The following is an 18,021-nucleotide window of genomic DNA, read 5'->3' as shown; positions in this document are numbered from 1 at the left end:
ACCCCCATCCCGCGTGGGTCCGGGGGGGGACACGGGTGGGGTGCGGGGGTCCTGGCCCGCGGGGGGGGCCCCGATCCGCAGCACCGGCAGCCGGGAGGCGGGGGGATGGGGGAGAAGGGGAAGGGGCGATGCTGAGGATTTTATTAAAACAAAAAGTTGAGCAGCGTGTATGTACTGGCGCAGCACCGAGTCTGAAAGATTGTAATTTTCTTTTATGGTGTCTGGCAGGATTTGCAACAGATATTAATGGGAACATAAATAGCGCAGGGAAGGTATTGAACAAAACTGTTTAATGCAAGGAGGTTGTACCGGAGGAAAATCTATATGTAGCTGGGATTGATTCATACCTCGGACACAGCCATCCCCTAAAGGAGTTCCCAATTTCAGCGCGCTCCCTCTTTGATTGGCAAAGCCTGTAATTAAAACAGATTAGAGCGGTCGGTGTTTCTGTTTTAAAAGCGCTTTTTTTCTGCCCAACTGGCGGTGCCTGAGCCGAGGTCAAGGTGGGGAAAGTGTCCGCGCCGGGCGAGCGCTCAGCGCAGCGGTACCCGCACCCGGCAAAAGCCAGCACCGCGTTATCTCTGTCCACCCGCGTGTACGCGGGGACCCACGGGAACCGCGGCCGGATGAAAATAAACTTAAACTTAGGGTACGGGCGCCGGAACGGCGGTAATAAGCGAAAAGATAAAGAGAAAAAATAAAATAAAAATAAAAAGGGGAAAAAAAGGGAAAAAAAAGGGAAAAAAAAGAAAAAAGAAAAAAAAGGGAAAAAAAGGAAAAAAAGGAAAAAAAAGGAACAAAAAGGAACAAAAAGGAAAAAAAATGAAAAAAAAAGGAAAAAAAAAAAGGAAAAAAAAAAAGTGTCATTTCTTCCAGCCCCGGCCCCTGCCCCGGTGGGGGCGCGGAGCTGCCGGCTCGGAGCCCTCCGGCGGCGGCTGCCCGGCCCGGGCCGGCCCCGGTGGCGGCTGTCAGGGTCCCCCCCGGCGGTGATGGATCGCTGCAAACTTTTTTTTGGCGGCGCTGAAATGTTGAAGAGCGGGGGGGAGCCGCCCGTGCGCATGTGCGAAGGTGTCCAAACTGACAATGCTGGAGAGATAGCGAGCCGGGTTTGCGAGAAAGGGAGAGCGTGTGTGTGCGGGAGAGGGAGAGGAGAGAGGGGGAGCGAAAAAAAGGAGGAAAAAGAGAGGAGGAAAAAAAAAAAAGCCAAAAAAAAAGCCCCCCCCGCGCCCCCCACCCCCCCCGGCAGCATCGGCCGCGGGACTGGCAGCATGCGATCCAAAGGCAGGGCGAGGAAGCTGGCCGCAAGTAGGTGCAATCCCCCTTTCTCTCGGCTTTTCCCCCCTCGCTCTCTGCCATGTTGCACAGACGGGGCTGGTGCGGCGAGGAGCTCGGCCGGCAACCTGCAGCATCCCCCGGCCCGGCCCGGCCCGGCCCGGCTCGGCTCGGCTCGGCACGGCCGGGGGCGGGAGGGGTGTGGGGGGGGTGTGCGGGGGGGGGGGTGGATGCTGCGGGGCTGCAGCCGGGGCGCGGAGCGGGGCCGGATCCTGCGTGGGGGCTGCGGGCTCCCGGCGGGAGGTGGGGGAAGGAGTTGAGGAAAAGTTCAGTGGCGAGCGCTGGAAGTTGCTGCCGCCGCCGGGGGCTGGAGGTGGGGGGGTCTTGGGGGGGGGGTGAAGGGGGGGGGGGGGGGATGTGCGAGAGGCTGCGGGCCCTATAGTGGGCGCTGTGGGCTGCGCGCAGGGCCGGGGGCCGCGGGTGGGGGTGCGTGCGCGCACCGAGGGGCCCCCGCAGCTCCGCGGGGGCGGCGGCGGCGCGCAGGTAGCCGGCCCCCCCCCCCCATCCCTCTGCTTGTGCCCCCACCCCAAAAGACACCGCCCCCCCCCCCCAAGCCCCGTTATCCGAGGGTCTCGGGGCCGACCCCACCGAGCCGGGGGGGGGGCGGGGGGGCGTGGGAGCGCGGCACGCGTGGGGAGGCCGCGGGGAGGCTGCGGGGAGGCTGCGGGGAGGCGGCGGGGAGGGTGCGGGGAGGGTGCGGGGAGGCTGCGGGGAGGCGGCGGGGAGGCTGCGCCGAGGTTGCGCGGAGCTGGGGGGGGTGGGGGGGGGCGGCCGGGGGCAGGGGGAGAGGCTGGAGGCAGCCGCGGAAAAGGGGAGCGAAACGCCGGGCTTGCGGGCGCCTCTCCAGCGGCTTTTGGATACGCTTTGGGCCGCCCCGAGGTCTCCGCTCCGCGGGGCGAGGGCTCGGCCGTCCGCACGCCAGCGCCGACTTATTTAATTATTTGTCTTACGCTCCCTCCATCTGTTTCTCCTTTCCGATAGAGATCTTTGCTTTTGACTGCGGCAGCGTTTTTATTTTATTATTTTTTATTTTTTTAAAAAAAAGAGGGAATCAACAACCAAACTTCGCCAGCTTTCGCGTCCTATTTTAAAAGCGGCTGATGTCTTTATTTTCCCTGACACATCTGGGCAAGTTGCATTTGATATCCATGTCGCTGGCAACCCACATTCCCGAGTGAAAAAAAAAATAATAATAATGGGCAGGCAAAAAAAAAGAAAGAAAGAAAAAAAAGAAAGTCAGATGCAATGTTGCATAAGTTGCGTGACGTAAAAAGCAGATGCTTATTTACTCTTTATTTGTGAAGGGGGGGGAAAAAAAAATAGAGGAGCGTGGAAAAGGGGAAGCGAAAGATCTCTCCGCATCATCCCCAGCTTTGCCGTGAACCTTAACAATACCAGCAGCAACCTGCCTTTGATTAGGTGATTTTCGAGCGGGGAAGCCGGCGCACACCGTTTGCAAACAAAAATGCTGCTCGGTGCCCAGCTCGCGGTCCCTGCTCCGGGGCTAGCACCGTGTCCGAGGCTGCATTAACTAATCCTCCGGCTGCAATCCGCTCCTAAAGGAAATCGGGTTTAAAAAGCCGGGATTCGGGCGTTTTGCGAAAGGCTCGCTCTTTTTTTTTTTTCCTTCCCCCCGAAGAGCGGCTCGGTTTCACGGCAAGTGGGAGCGGGGTCGGAGGCGACCCCTGCGATGTCGTCGGAAAAGTTTGCAGCTCTTCGCTGCTTTCTTTCGGGGCTGGGAGCAGCAAACATTTCGTAGCCTTCGCCCTCTTACGTGGAAAAGCGGCAGGGATCGGGATCCAGCGCGCCCCTTGCATTATTTCACTTTTACTTTTTTGTGTGTGTGCGGCAAATAAAAATCGCCCCGGTTGTGTGGCTGCCGCTAATGCTCAGGAAAGCTTTTCCCTCGTCGCTACAGGCGGGTACCTGCCGTGAACATTTGCTCGGCCTCGCTGTAAAACTGCTAAAAACCAATTTGGAGGTGTCCCCCCCCTTCCAGTGCGCCCAAACTAAAAAGAAAAAAAAAAATAGAAGAAACAAAAAGAGGAATAACTAGTAGAGGAATAACTAGTAGGGAATAGCTAGAGATTTTTTTTTTTTAATGCCCAGCTTTAAATATAGGGGGATAAGGGAGCTGCAGCCTCCCTCGCTGCCGCGCTTGCGGAGCTCTGTGCGGGGCCAGCGGTGCGGGGCCGGGCGCGGGGGTGCGGGGCCGGCCCTGGGGGTGCGGATCCGGCCTTGGGGGTACGGACCCGACCCTGGGGGTGCACGTCTGACCCTGGGGGTACGGATCTGACCCTGGGGGTGAAGATCCTGCCCTAGGGGTGCGGATCCAGCCCAGGAGATGCGGGGCCGGCCATCCGCAGCCGCGCTGCACCTGCGCGGTCCCCCGCGGGCCGGGCAGCGCCGGGCAGCCCCCGGGGTCCGGGCAGCTTTTTTTGTGCCGGTCCGGGGGGGTTGTGCCCTCCCGGGGATCCCTTATCCCCGAATAACCCCCGCCCCAGCCCCGGGCGCCGCCAGCCCGCAGCCCCGCAGCCGGCCCGGGGCAGCCCCCGGCCCCCCGGTAGCCTCATAAAGAGGCAGAAAGGCAGAAGGTGATCAGCTTAGGGGAACACACGTGAAGAAGGAGGCACTTGTTACTTTTACACTTTATCACCACTTTTTTACAGGCAATTTAGTGCGGCCAAGGTAGATCCAGATCCCCCTAACCATCTGAGATAGTAAAATAACACTTTCCTAAGTTTCAGCAGCTTTTCCTGCGCCTGTAATTTGCCTCAGCCTAGCACTTAAAAAGCCCCGATTGAAAAACAGAGCCGGCAACTTTATTTGCCTGTTTAAGACTCGGTGCGGGAATTTGTTTTCGAGCAGGGAAACGTTTGCCGTGCCCGGGCTCCCAGCCCTCGCGGCGGGGCTCTTCGCTCGCCCTTGCTTTACCCGTGCCTGTACCGCAGCCGGCGCCGTGCAGCCGGCACAGCTCGGCTCGGCTCGGCTCGTCCCGGCTCGGCTCGGCTCGGTTTGTCCCGGCTCGGTTTGTCCCGGCTCGGCTTGTCCCGGCCCGGCCCGGCAGCATCCCGGCGCGGCGCTGTCCCCGGGTGGCTTCTGCGCGGCGGCCGCAGGCTCGGGAGGCTCCGGGGCCGGCCGAGACAATCCCGTCCCGTGCCGGGCACCTCGTCCCGAGGCGCTGCGTTAACCCTTGGCACGGTGCACAGCGGGCGGGGGGCTTCCCTCGCCCCTTTCTTCCTTTCCTACTTTCCCTCCTCATTTTCCCCCTTTTTTGCCCTTCATTTTTTCTCCTTTTTTTTTTTAATCTTTCTTTCTTTCTTTCTTTCTTTCTTTCTTTCTTTCTTTCTTTCTTTCTTTCTTTCTTTCTTTCTTTCTTTCTTTCTTTCTTTCTTTCTTTCTTTCTTTCTTTTCTTTCTTTCTTTCTTTCTTTCTTTCTTTCTTTCTCTCTCTCTCTCTCTCTCCCTCTCTCTCTCTCTCCCTCTTTCTTTCTTTCTCTCTTTCTCTCTCTCTTTCTCTCTTTCTCTTTTTCTCTCTCTCTTTCTCTCTCTCTCTTTCTCTCTTTCTCTTTCTCTCTTTCTCTTTCTCTCTTTCTCTCTCTCCCTCTTTCTTTCTCTCTTTCTCTCTCTCTCTTTCTCTCTTTCTCTTTCTCTCTTTCTCTCTCTCCCTCTTTCTTTCTCTCTTTCTCTCTCTCTTTCTCTCTTTCTGTCTCTCCTTCCTTCCTTCCTTCCTTCCTTCCTTCCTTCCTTCCTTCCTTCCTTCCTTCCTTCCTTCCTTCCTTCCTTCCTTCCTTCCTTCCTTCCTTCCTTCCTTCCTTCCTTCCTTCCTTCCTTCCTTCCTTCCTTCCTTCCTTCCTTCCTTCCTTCCTTCCTTCCTTCCTTCCCTCTCTCCCTCCCTCCTTCCCTCCCTCCCTCCCTCCCTCCCTCCCTCCCTCCCTCCCTCCTTCCCTCCTTCCCTTTTTCTTTCCAACCTTCCTCTTTCCTTCCCTCTCTCCCTCCCACTCCCTCACCCAGTCTCTCCTTTCCCTCCCCTTCTCTCCCTCCTTTCTCCCCCCCCATTTTTCCATCTCCCTCTCTCCCTGCCCACCCCCTCTATTCCCCCCCCAGCAGCCGCCACCACCACATCTGGCACCGCCGCCTGCCCCTGGGCAGCCACCGCTGCCTGCTGCCCCCAGCTGCCCCCAGCTGCCCCCAGCTGCCCCCCACTGCCCCCCACTGCCCCCCAGTGCCCCCCACTGCCCCCCAGTGCCCCCCGTCTGCCCCCAGCTGCCCCCCGCCGCACCGGCCCGGCCACGGTGAGGGGCAGGGGCAGGACACAAAGGGAAAGGAGGGTCCGAGGAGCGAGCTCGTCATTAATGCGGCCCTGCTTGTAAATGAAAAATGTAACCCTTGTTAATTAGCGCTGTTTACACGGGGTACAAGAAACTTAAGAAATGTTTCTACAAAGGGGAAGGAACTGTTTACAAAACTCTTTCAAAAGTGTGACATATTGCTGCAGTTCCAGCACTAAAAAGCCAAACACACTTACACGCCTTTGAAGTTGGCTGGCTGAGGCAACATTATTTGACTCGGATTCAGCTATTGCTTGTGGGTATAACTAATGGCTTTTACCTCGTCCGTGGGCTGGGAGGGGCGAGGGCCTGGGCGCCGCGGCCATTGGGTCCCCCCGGAGCGCCGGGGCTGGCTCCCCGCCAGCCCTGCACAATGTCAACATTGAATATTTGAATTCCCAGACTCTATTTAACAACTTTCTAAATAAATAAACTCATTGTGTGTCTGTGTTTAAAATTATTTCACCTCTTGCAGAAAAGCTGCAGCATCCTATTACACCGGCCTCTCGGGCTGCTTTTCCCCCCCCCCTTTTTCCCCCCCACCCAGCACACGCGAACGGGGCCGAGGGGCTCTGTCTGCGGCCCCATATCTCCCCCGATCCCTTTCCCTCCGTCTCCTCGCGAAGCACGAGTGGGAGCCGCTCGGACACCTCCCGCCCCGCGCTATCTAATCGCTCCCAAAAACAAAGCCAGGTTCACAAAGCCGGTTAAATATTAATCATTTCCAAAAGGAGGCCCACGTGAGTGCCATTGCTGCGGCGGTGCCCTGGACGTACTCAATCATTTTGGCTGCCGTACCATAGGCGGGCTCCAGGGACAGCTTTCATTGTTGTTGCCATAAATGGCTATTAGTGTTCATATTCACCTATTCACCTAGTTATTTGTGTCTATGTGTGTGCGTGTGTGCCCGTGCCGTGCAGACGTGTGCATTCACAACGCACCTCTCTGTTCGTGCCACGGAGCTATATAAAGATGTATGATACCTATATGGAGCTATATAAAGATACCTATAGAGATACCTATACGTGTGCGAACGTACAGCCGAAAAAGCAGGTAAACACAGTGGATATCTACAATTGCACCCAATGCATGTGCTGGGTTAGACAGGGATCCCCAGGCTCCCGCGGGTGCTTGCAGGCTGTGCACCCACAGCTCCACAGCCCCAGGGGCTCAGGATTTTTGTGGCTGCCTACAGGGAGCTCGGACCCAGAGCCAGGACCCGCGAGCCTGGACGTCGGTCCCTGGCCTGCTTCCCAAACGCATTAATTGTGGACTTCCGTGGTGGGAGGACGCGCTGTGGAATATTTATTGACTTCACGTGTAAGCAAAGACGTTCGGCCAGAGAAGACATTTCTGGCCGTCTCGGGGAGCACGCACGGCCCTCTGATGGTTGCTGGAGATGAAGGCAGGGCGTGCGTGCTGTGAGGACAGGTACCTGGTGCGTCGGCGCTCAGCCCAGCCCGCTGGAGGGTGGCTGAGGAAAGGGCAGCGGGAAGCAGCCGGAGTTTTATAAATCTCAGCTAATGAAGCCTTGTCCACAGGAATTGCCCTGCCTCGCTGTAAACCAGTTTCTAAACAGATGTACTTTAACTTTGGAAGGGACTGCTCAGACGCTCAGGTTTCCAGCTAAGAATTCAGGATATTTGTTTGTTTAAAATTTAACTAGGTTTGCTGTCATTTTTGGAGCAAGTCAGAGCCCTTTTGCCATGATTTAATACAGTCAGTTTTACATCATTTTAGTTTAGTTAGGCAAGGCTGTGAGTTCCTACATGAAAAGCAGAAAGAGGTTTAATCATACATAGCTTTTCCAGCTAGCAGATACAAGTGTAATACTATCCAGTAGACAGAGCTAGAACTGGGCAAATGCAGATTACAAATACAGTTTATATTTTAAGTAGTGGAGGTATTTAACCATTAAAACAATTTACTGAGAGCTGGGTGGATTTCAACATCACTGGAATTCCTTTGTCTTAATTAAGGTTGGCTGTTTTTCTAAAAAGATATGAGCTAATCCAAACAGGAATTAATTTAGGGAATTCCTGTAGCCTGTGTTGTGCAGGGGGTCAGAGCAGACCATTCTTCCTGGCTTTATACTCTGTGCACCTAGTTAAGGCAGCGCCTTTCATACGGAGGCGTTGACTCGAGGCTGGGCTCGTAGAATTGCTCTTTAAAAAACGAAATGGACATAAAAAAAAAAAAGAAAAAAAAAAAACAGGCTTCGGCTCAGACAACGGAGGACCGATGCCTGGCTCAAAGTCCGCTGCTCTTTTCCATCACTGCTGCTGCTTGTGTCTGCACTGCAGGGCTCCCGGCGGGTGCTCCCCATCTCAGGGGTGCCCAGTGCCTGTGCTCGAAAGCAAAAGTCCCCAGGGGGGGTTTACACAGGTGGGAAGGGGAAGGGAGCCCATGGGGTTAGGATGTGGGGAAGGGGTCCCGAGGTGCAGCTGCAGGATGCTCTGCGGTGCTAAGAAGTGGCTGTTGTTACCCACGGAGCCTGGACTCTGCCTCTTTGCATTGCTGCTTTAAATATGAAAATTAAAGTGCCCAGGGTATGGAGCAGCCCTGCCTGATATTCACAGACCCTATGCTCCCCCCCTTTTGTGTGCATGTCCAGGCTATAGCTGGGCAAAGCCTTCTCCAGGGCTCTTGCAAGGAAAGGCAGCCACGGGGCCGTGCAGGAGGAGGGAAGCTAGCCTGCAAGGAATATTGTGTTTGGTGCTAAATATGTAACAAAGAGAAAGAAATGTGAGCTAATCCAGCAATAGGAGCTGAGAAGTGAAATACATTTTGTTTTATTTCAGGCTTTAATATTGCGGTCTGTTTCGGGGGAGCATTATCTTTTAAAGTAGGATATCTGCAACGACATAAAACCCCGCTACCTTGAGGGAATGTCAAAGTTTGATCTCCAAAATAAAGGAAATTCAAAGTTAAGGCTGAAATGTACCACATGGCCTCCGAGTCCCAGAAACAGCAGGAGGCAAGGAGGCAGCTGAAGGTACGGCTGTGCGTGGGGACTGCCCCAGCCACCGCAGAGAGGTGGCACGGATCGAACGGGGCTGGCACGGGGCGGAGAGGCGCTGGCTCAACAAGCTCTGCGGTGGGCTCAACTCTTTTTGCAAGTCTTGGCTGATCTGTGATGGGCGTGTGAGTTTTATGGTGGAAAGACTGCTGATAGGGCTTGATTTGTACAATAGGAACACTCATTCCCCTTTGGCACCGACAGTTTTTGTTTACAAAATCTCATATTAGGGCAACATTTTTGGACAGAAAAGAGATATACAAAAATTACAGCTCTTTTTTTTTTTTTAATGAGGAATTGCTCATATGTCTGATCATGTGCACTACTTCTTAGCCCTGTTTAAACTCTAAACTAAATTTAAATTGCCTGTAAAATAATACCCAGGATGGAAACTGCCACACGACTGTAGCCCCCGCTCCCCGACCCCAGCCCGTGTTCCCTTGCAAAGCAGTGCTTTTTGCTTCGGGACTGCAGCGAGCTACAAACCAGAGGAGCAAGACTTCTGTGAATAGGTTATTTTTGGCAATTGCATCACCGATTATGTATAAAATTTCAAAAAAATATGAGTTCTGCCAGTTTGATCTCGGAGAGGGCTATAGAAAATGGAAAGCCCTGAGACTGCTGTAACATCATCCTATTTTGTCTATTAGCTCTCATTAGATTACCAGGATACCGAGAGCTCCGTATCGGCCAATCTAACAAAATCTCCCAGGTGGCTTAAATTAAAAAAATTAGCCATAAATATATTCTGCATAATGCAATTTATTACGGCTGTTTATTGCGTGCGGTGGGAAAACGCCTGGTGTTGGATGATCCCAGTGCAGCGCGTGTGCCCCGCTAAAGCCGGTTACGCCACGAGGGCCCCAGCTGAATTCGGAGCCCGGCACCCTGCAAAGCCACACGCATGTGGCACGGGCCTCGGGCAGCTAAAAACTGCAGCTGGGGTGGGGGAGCTGGATGCCAGGATGAAGGTGGAGGGTGTCCGGAGGCAGCGGCGCTTGCTGGAGAAAGCGGGGGGCAAACGGTGCTGGGCCCCAGCATGGATAAGCCCAGTGGTACTGGGATCGGGGGGCTCGGCTGTGCCCCCCTGGAGGTTTTTCCTGGATGAAAGGCAGAGGGGACGGGGCTCTTGGGGACGGGGATGACACATCCACCTGCTGCTGGGGAGCTGCAGCAGGGAGCTGGTGGCTCCAGAAATACCTCCTGCCTCTGCCCCTGCCTTTTTGCACCAAGTCAGCACTCCAGCAAGGGCGAAATCATTCCTAGGTTTAACAAAATTCTCCCCCCGCCCCCCCTCCGGCTCCTTCACACACGCATTAACACCAAACTGGCAGGGCCGATGGAAAAGGATTTTGCATTTTGGAAACCGAGCTGGCTGAGCGCTCGCCGTGGGCCCGATCCCAAACCCACTGATGGAGCCCGTGGAGGTCACACCGAGTCCCAGGGGCTTCGGAGCGGCTCTGGCCGGAGTCACCCCCCCTCCCTTCCTCCTCCGGGGCTTTTATCAGCAGGCTGTGCTCTGCGGCGAGCCCCGAGATGTGGTGGCGTAACAGATACCTGCACATACATCGGCGTAAGTGAATTAGGTTGGCCCTGTAATCTGGGCTCATTTAGGAGCCGTTTCAGCCATTAGGATGAAACACGAACGCTGCTGGTGGGACCGTGGCGAGCCCACGTGCTTGTTTCCCACTGTGCCCCCTCCCTTCAGCCGTCCCATGGGACGGGGCTGTGGCGGAGGCCTGGGCAGGGGACCTGAACCCTGACAGCGCCCGTGTCCCCAGCACTGCATTTCTCCAAATAGCCCAAATCTGCGTCTTCTAACCAGGTATTTTTGCTGCTGAACATACCTGGCACCTGCAGGTATGCGCTGCCGCACGTGCTCCATCGCTGCCTCCCCACTTCATCCCATACAGAAGGTGTGTGAGAGATGAGCACTGACCGCCGAGAAAGAACACCCAAACATGTCTAAAACATGACTTGAGTGCCCACTGGTGCTTAAACTTTTGATTTAAAAACTATTTAACGTTTCAAGCATTTGATAGAAGTGATTCACTTTTCCCTCTTGAAACTCCTCTGCCATTTGAACTCAGTGTGGCCACGTTTCCACCGCATTTTATTCACTTGCACCTTGGTGGGGAATTAAGCAACGCTTTCGGTGTGTTTTAATCCTTCCCCTTCTCTTCGTGGCTCTGTACGAAGGGAGAAAAGGAAACATGTTGCCTGAAAGAATTCTGAAGTGATGTTTCTATTTTACTTTTTTTAGGCTCTTGGTGTATTTTTGGCTGCAGGGACTGGCATGGGGACTGGTCTAAGAATACACGACACAGAAAAATAAATTGGCTGTATCTGTGCTAACAGCACTGCTTTATACTCTTGCTGTTTTTTTGGGGGGTTGCTGTATCATGATAACGGTAATTTACAGCAATAATTAAGACCTGTGAACAGTAAAAGATAAATGGTATTTATTTGTCCAGATTCTTTCAGTTATTATAGTAGCAATGTCTAAATAGTCTGACAGCCTATGGAGGTGCTATTAAGCGTGTGCGCTCTGCCTGCCCGAATAATTGCTGTGCAGGGGGTTGAGATATGTGGTGCCATGCAAAATGAGAAATGGCAAAACCATCCTCTTGGCCAGACAGGACACTGGATATCAGAGACGTCCGAAGGATGCGAGCAGGCTCAGAATGAGAGGAGGTGAAATGACCTGTGCTGGACCAACGTCCCAAGCGAAAGCCCCACCAAACCTGTGCCTCACAGGCTGGCACAGCGTTAGACCTCGGATGGGATGGAGCAAAGCTTCCCCCTGAAGGGTCAGCCGTGCACCAAACCCAGGAGACCCATTTCCAACCTGGCTTTGTGATTTATGAGGACTGGAGTTAGAGCAGCAGCCGCAGAGCCCTGCCGGGACTGGGTGCCCCTTCTGCTGAGCTCTGTGCAAACCCGGGCAGCTCGTGCAGAGCTTAGGACCTAAGAAATGCAGATTAAACTTCAGGTTTGGTGCCCTATGTATGCAATCACTGCATCGTTGGAGGCAGAAATAAAACCCTGGGCAGAAGCTGATGTTGTAAGGAGAATCCACTGTCGGGGCTGCATAGTGTTGGACTTTCTGCTTGCGTGTCGGTGGGTGTGCTTCAGTTTTATCCCATCACACCTCCCCCTTTGCCTTCCAGTGCCCCCTCGCTCTTTTTTAGAGAGCCCTATTATTTTTGGCTGTGGCTGCTGGGTGACCAAGCCACGTAAAGCCGTGAGGATCCTGCAGCGTCACCCACTTGCTTTCAAAGCGAAGAGCCCCGAGATCGATGGGGAAGGAAGGGGGCAAACCCAGCAGATAATCCAGCCCCACAAAGCCCCAGGGCTGTGGTGCCAGCACGTTTCCTGCCCCGGCACTGCCAGGGGGACGTGAGCGGTGCGGCTGGCCAGCGCCAGCAACCAAAACGTTCCCCAAGCCTGCAAGGCTTATTATGGTTCTTTTAAAGTCAGTGCCAAGAAAAAGGGTCTACACAACCTCCAAGCGAGACTTCATAAGCTCAGCTTTACGGTGGGATAATTTGGAGCCAAACCATCATGGATTTTGCATAGAGAAATACCCCACGGAGCATCACAGACCGGGAAGAAAATATATTGAGGAAAGAGAAGACTGATAATTTTATGGCTTTCCTTGAAGTTAGGCAGTAAAATGGGCTTTATTTAGCAATTTCCTCACTTCTGATTGCAATTTTGTTACCAGTGCAATGTTTTCAGATATAATTTTCTGTGAATGTGGAGAAACTTTAGATGCCCGGGCTTTGTGTGCTGTGCCCAGAGGTGCCACACTGCTTTCCAGGATCTGCCCGCAGCGTAAAATGTTTGATTTTGGAGCAGGCTGCTGGGCAGGGCGTGCTGGTGGCACTTAGCTCTGCTCTTAACGCTGTGCCTTGAGCCCATGTGGCTGGACAGCCCTTCAAGGGGATGGGATGAGCATTTGAAAGCCAACTGCATGGCTTGATCCAGGGCACGGATGAGGGACACAGATATTTTTTCGAGGATGAAGTATTTCTAATCTGAAATTTAGAACCCAGGTGAGGTGATCTTTGCACTCTTAAAGCTCATCTTCCCAAACAGGGGCTATTAAAATCCCTTGTCCCTTAGCCTTTTGGCCAAAGCACGTGTGCAAATCCCATCCAGAATTTCTCCGATGGGATTAAGATAAACCTCCGCTATGTTTGCTCCTCGTGTGAGTAGTTATTTTTCACTCAGCGTGGTTCAACTTCAACAAAAATGTATTTCACAATGCAATAATTCACACCCACTTTTCTTTGGGAAATCATTTATAGAAGGAAAGTTAAATGCGGGCAGACATTTGCGGGAGTACTGCTGATACATGCAACATGTCCAAATGTTGAGGGAAGTGATTGTGGGTACAGCAGAAGATGCCATCATGACCTTGGCAGTTTGTTTATTAGACACGAAATCACGGATATTTCTTCTTCCAGCTCTAACTGGTCTGAGAACTCAGATATAACCTTAAAAGCCCTTTCTGGGGTTTTGAACAGAATTTAAACCTCATCACGGCTCAATACTATTTATGTAGCTTGAATGAGAAAAGGGAAAACACCACGGGAAAGGAAAAAAAAGGTGCAGAAACTAGAGAAAAATAAGGTTTTTCGCTCTGATGGCTGAACTTCCTCTTCAGTGTAGTCCCTCCTGGTGTCACTGCACAGCTGGAGCAGAGAACAGGGGAGCATTTGATGCCTTTCGCCCACTGCGTTGATGCGCCCTGTGCGCACGGCAGCCGGTACCCATCAGGTTCCTCCGACAGCCTCCTGGGTGCCACGGGGGGAAAGGGCTCTCCTCAGCCCTCGGCAGCAGAGGTGGCACTGGAGATAAGGCAGAAGTGGCCAGAGGGCAGGCAGGTGCTCTGTGGGGAGGGGATGGACAACGGGACACGCTGACGGACTGACAGACTGCTGTCAGCCCCCCGAGCCAAAGCAGGCGGACACATCCTCTCCAGTGGCACCTTCCCATGCAGGAACATTACAGTAATTCAGGACAGCGTGTTGAAGAGGTGGTCAGTATTTTTTAAATACTAAACAGGCCCTGGGTATGCTGTTCTTGATGGTTTCCTCCCCTCAGTGCCACGCCACTATTGCATCCACATGCAGGAGCTCAGCAAGCTGATGTGGCGTGACCCCCGTGCATCTTGACCTCCTCCTCCCGATGCTCAGCGCGCACAAAGGTGCTGAGCCTGCCCTCGGCTCCCTGCCTTCCCTCCGTGTCCCTGAGCAGCAGAAATGGCCGTGCTCGGCGGGTCGGGGAGATCCAGCTGAAGGCTGCGAGGGCTGGAGGGAGCGGTGTTGCTTTAGGATCCCTGCCTGCCGAGCGACATATCAGGAGGGAGAAGTCTGAGCCTGAAGCGGTGCCGAACAGCGTCGGAGCGGGCTGGAAGGCTGAGCTCCTGCAAGACGGAAAGCGAGGAATTCAATGGCAGTAAAAGAGAGGTTAAGGAGAGAACAAAAAGGAAAGGAAATAAAAGTGATATGAAAGGCTGGAAAAACAGCTACATCCAGATATTAACCGCTGTTGCTGTATTTGGACACCACACTGAGTTAATAGAAGTACTTGGTGAATGCGTGTTGGTGTGGAATAGGAGACAATTTCAGAAATGATCTAGATCTTCAGAAACACGGAAAATATTTTAGCGAAACATATTTCGTGTGCGTGCAAATCTGCCAATAGCTTGAAGACGTATTCTGCAGGAGACAAGCAAGAGAAGGTACGGTTTGCTGTTGGGATTTTCAGCCAAACTCCCTCGCTTTTGGAGTTGGAGATCCCTTTCTTCTCCAAGATGCCTTTCCCCGGCTGTCAGAGGAGCGGGAGCAGACAGACCCATCCCCGGCCGATCAGATGTGGCTGCCTGGCAGCCGCAGAAACCGCACAGATAGTGCTGCCTCGGAGGGTTTTGTTCCTCTCTAGCGTGCTGGAGCAGGAGGAGCAGCCCCAAAGCTGGTGCAAAGGTGGCTGACGGAGGCGAGGGGCTCTGCTGGCTGCTCGCCCTGGGATCCAGCCAGGACGAGGAGAAAGCAGATGCAGGGCAATCTTCACTCTGTCTGGGGCTGCTCCCGTCTCTAACACGCAGGAGGAGAAAATCCTGACAGTTGTTTAAAACAAGGAGCTTCCCCTCCCTTTCGGATTTCTGGGTGTTCCTGGGGATTGCGTTCTTCCAGGAGTGTCATTTGTTTCGGAGCGCAGCATCACGGCCAGACAGCCTCGACTTTAATTCCTGGGAACATCTTTATAGGCTGTTTTCACAGCTACATAACAACATTATTTTATCTATCCATCTCTCACACCATTTCCCGATATACAGAATTATCGAGGCTACCCATCAGTCACTCCTGTGTTTTCTAGTCCTCAGTGCCTTTACCACTTTTAGGACATCTTTCTGGTATTACAGCTACACTGATCTTGGTGTTATTATTATTATTATTTTTTAAAATTACTTGGAGTCTTAAAAAAAATCTGCCGAGATGTGCGAGGCCAGCTAAAGAGAAGCAAAAGATTAAGCTGCAGTTATATCATCACTAACTTCCTGAATGTTCAAGTGAGGAAAGGCTGTTAACTAAGTCTGTGGTTTTTTTTTTTTTTCTTTTTTTTCTTTTTTTCCATAGAAGAGCAGGACATCTGCTTTTTTAATTGTGAGCTAATGAGCTGGGGCTGCGCACCACCTGATGTTGTCCTCTGCAGCCTTTCAGGCATCCAGGCCACCCAGCTGCTTTCTCCCTGGGCTTGCACCAGGGTTTCTCCAGTTTTCAGAGAATCCGCGCCGTGTTTGCACGCCTTTCGTGCTGGATGGTCGGGGGTATGACGGGGTTAGGTGGGAGATAGATAGGAAGAGAGATTCCTTGGTGCAAGGCTTAAGAGATTGGGAAGGTGCTTCCAGCCCCTCCTGAGCTTCCCCTCCTCATAGGGGCCGTGCTCAGCTGTACTCGATCACAGGGAAGTGGCTCCCTCTTTTAGGGAAGGGTTGCTGATGCTTTCCACCTGCTGCTGGTTGGGTTTGGGGTTGGTGCAGGCAGCAGAGGAGCCTCAGGGCAGCCTGGTGGTGCTTTGGCACTGAGTGAAGCTGCCTCGGTTTCTCCCATGCTCAGGGTTTTGGGGTTCCTTCCCTGCAGCATGGGCATGGCGATGTGCTTCTTGGTGTCATGTTGTGCTGTAGCAGCGTCTTGTGGTGTCATCTCATATCAGCGTCGATGATGTGCTGTTCCCCCTGGACGTCAGGTAAAACCTACAAGAAATGAGCTTGTATGTTCTTGACAAATACATATATATTTTTTTTTTCAAAATTTTCACTTATTTAGTGTTGTGTTTGCTGATGTTGTTTTTTTTTCAGTGTTGGTTACAACATCCAAAAGCAACAGGAGAGTTTTTTTCTCCTAGTGTGCTTTTCAGATGATGCTGGAGATTAGCTTGGGTGCGGGGCAAGCTGCTCTGTCCCCAGCAGTCTCCTCACCTGCAGCTGAAGTGCTATGGGGATAGGTGCTGGATGCCATCTCTTGTTCTACTTTTTGCCATAATCTTGAGTGCTGGTGCCTTTGTTGTTTCCTCTTCCAGCCCTGTGGTTCTGCTGTGTTCTGTGTGCTTCCCTCAAGGCATAAAAATGTTATAATAGGAAAAAAATCACTTGTGGCTGTAGGTTTGGGTTGGTGTCAGTCAGCAAGTAGAAGCCAGTCTGTGCCCTTAGTTTTGGGTTTCCCTGTGCCTAAGAAGGCTTTGAGGGTGCTCAGAGAATGGGTATCTCCTGAGAGCTGATGTCTCCTTGTGTTGTGCTGGGAGCTCGCAGGGGACATGGCAGAGCAGCCCAATCTCACCCTATTGAGAACCTGCAGGTCCCCACGGAGCTCACTAGAGCTGCAGAGATTTAGGCTGTAACTGTTGGTCCTTATGACTTGAAGATGACTTTTTTTCCACGTGGAAAGGGACTGGCACCTCTGATGTCCCCAGGTGAGAGAGCAGAAGGTGTGTAGAAGCCTGCGGAGCTGTGCTTTGGGGCCGTGCCTACCCGCCTGTGGGGACCTGCGGCCACTCCTGCTCTAAGCAGCAGGAGGTGGCAGGGGCTGGTGTCGCTTCTTGTGTGTCTGTGGGCTCTGCTGGGGCTCAGCACGTACGTGGTGTCCGCTCGCTGGGCTGATGAAAAGCATGGGAACGAACTGCTGGCCAGAGTGGGGCATCGCTTGTGCGCTGAAGTCATGGCTCTCTGTTTGTGTAATGTTAACGCGTGTAGCATAAATGAGTTCCTACACCCTCTGCTGTTTCATTAATGTCACTTGTTTATAAGTGCTCTACATTAACAGCTATTTCACGGTGTCCATTAGCTTTTCCTAGGGTAATGTTATATAATAAAGCAAAGGCTAGCCAAAAGCAATAGTAATACGATAAACAAAAAATCCAAATTCTGGGTGAGAAATGTAATGGAGCGAGGGCTGAATTCTGGTGGGAGTTTGGTTTAATCTAAAGGTTAAAAAATGTTATAATTTGGGTTTAAGTAAATTGGCTCTCTAGTCCCAGAGGTCTCGCTCTTGTACTTGTCGTGCCTCCAAAGCTTCCACTAATGCCGATGGGAGTCCTGGGCGCACAAGAAATGCGGGTTCAGGTACTAAAGTTACAGATTGGCTTGGACCAAAACCCCTAATCCAAATACCTCTAGCTTTTGAAAGCATTTGCCAATTGGATTTGAATCTGGACACAAACATTGTGGCTTGAGCTCATCTGAGCTCACTTACATCTGTGTAAATCTGTAGTATGGCCTCGATCCAGCAAAGCACGTAAATATGTGCTTAATTTGACTTCAAGGGGGCTATTGTGCGCTTAAAGCTAAGCATGTGTTTAAGTGCTTTGCTGGACTGAAGTCCAAATACGTTGGAGTCAATGAAATGACACCAAATAGTGCAGCAAAAGTGAGATTTGAAATGAACCAAAATGTTTGTATTTCTACCTGGAAATGAACACACTGTTCATATCCTACATATCCTGCATCCACTTTGTGTTTTCATCCATCTGCACGTAATGTATTCTTTACGGTAACCTGTCCCTTCAATACTGTAAAGAAGAAATATACTTTGAATTTTCCTGCTCTATTACTCATATTTCATGAAACATGTTCTTATGCCAAGTGTCTGTTTATATATATTTATACATGTTGTTTCTTTATTGGTATTGGCAAGATACAAAAAGAAAAGGAATATTTTACAGTTAAAAACTTGTAAACAGTTTTATCCCTCATTTAAAACATTTTAAAAGAGTTTACCTGCCCATGGTCAAATTACTTTAACTTATTTTCAGTTTTGCTAGTCTGACAACATGA

The 18,021-nt window shown here is 52.2% G+C and overlaps 1 protein-coding gene across 8 annotated transcripts in view; it reads left to right on the top strand.

Moving 5' to 3' along the window:
* Positions 1-115: 115 nt before the first annotated feature.
* The window catches only part of MECOM (MDS1 and EVI1 complex locus), a 319,792-nt gene continuing 301,886 nt past the window's right edge, over positions 116-18,021 (top strand). For 2 of the 8 annotated variants that reach the window (XM_080605386.1, XM_080605375.1), the window contains exon 1: positions 116-1,305. In XM_080605386.1, coding sequence (XP_080461512.1) covers positions 990-1,305 — 316 coding nt within the window. In that variant the 5' untranslated portion in view covers positions 116-989. Of the gene's footprint in view, positions 1,306-15,323; positions 15,939-18,021 lie in introns of those variants that run through there. The other 6 variants (XM_080605389.1, XM_080605390.1, XM_080605384.1 and 3 more) reach the window with 6 other exon arrangements.

This window comes from Anser brachyrhynchus (assembly GCF_964034855.1).
Source record: "Anser brachyrhynchus genome assembly, chromosome: 9".
Taxonomy (NCBI): domain Eukaryota; kingdom Metazoa; phylum Chordata; class Aves; order Anseriformes; family Anatidae; genus Anser; species Anser brachyrhynchus.
The sequence above is the reverse complement of the archived record's forward strand: the minus strand, read 5'-3'. Positions and strand labels throughout refer to the sequence as shown.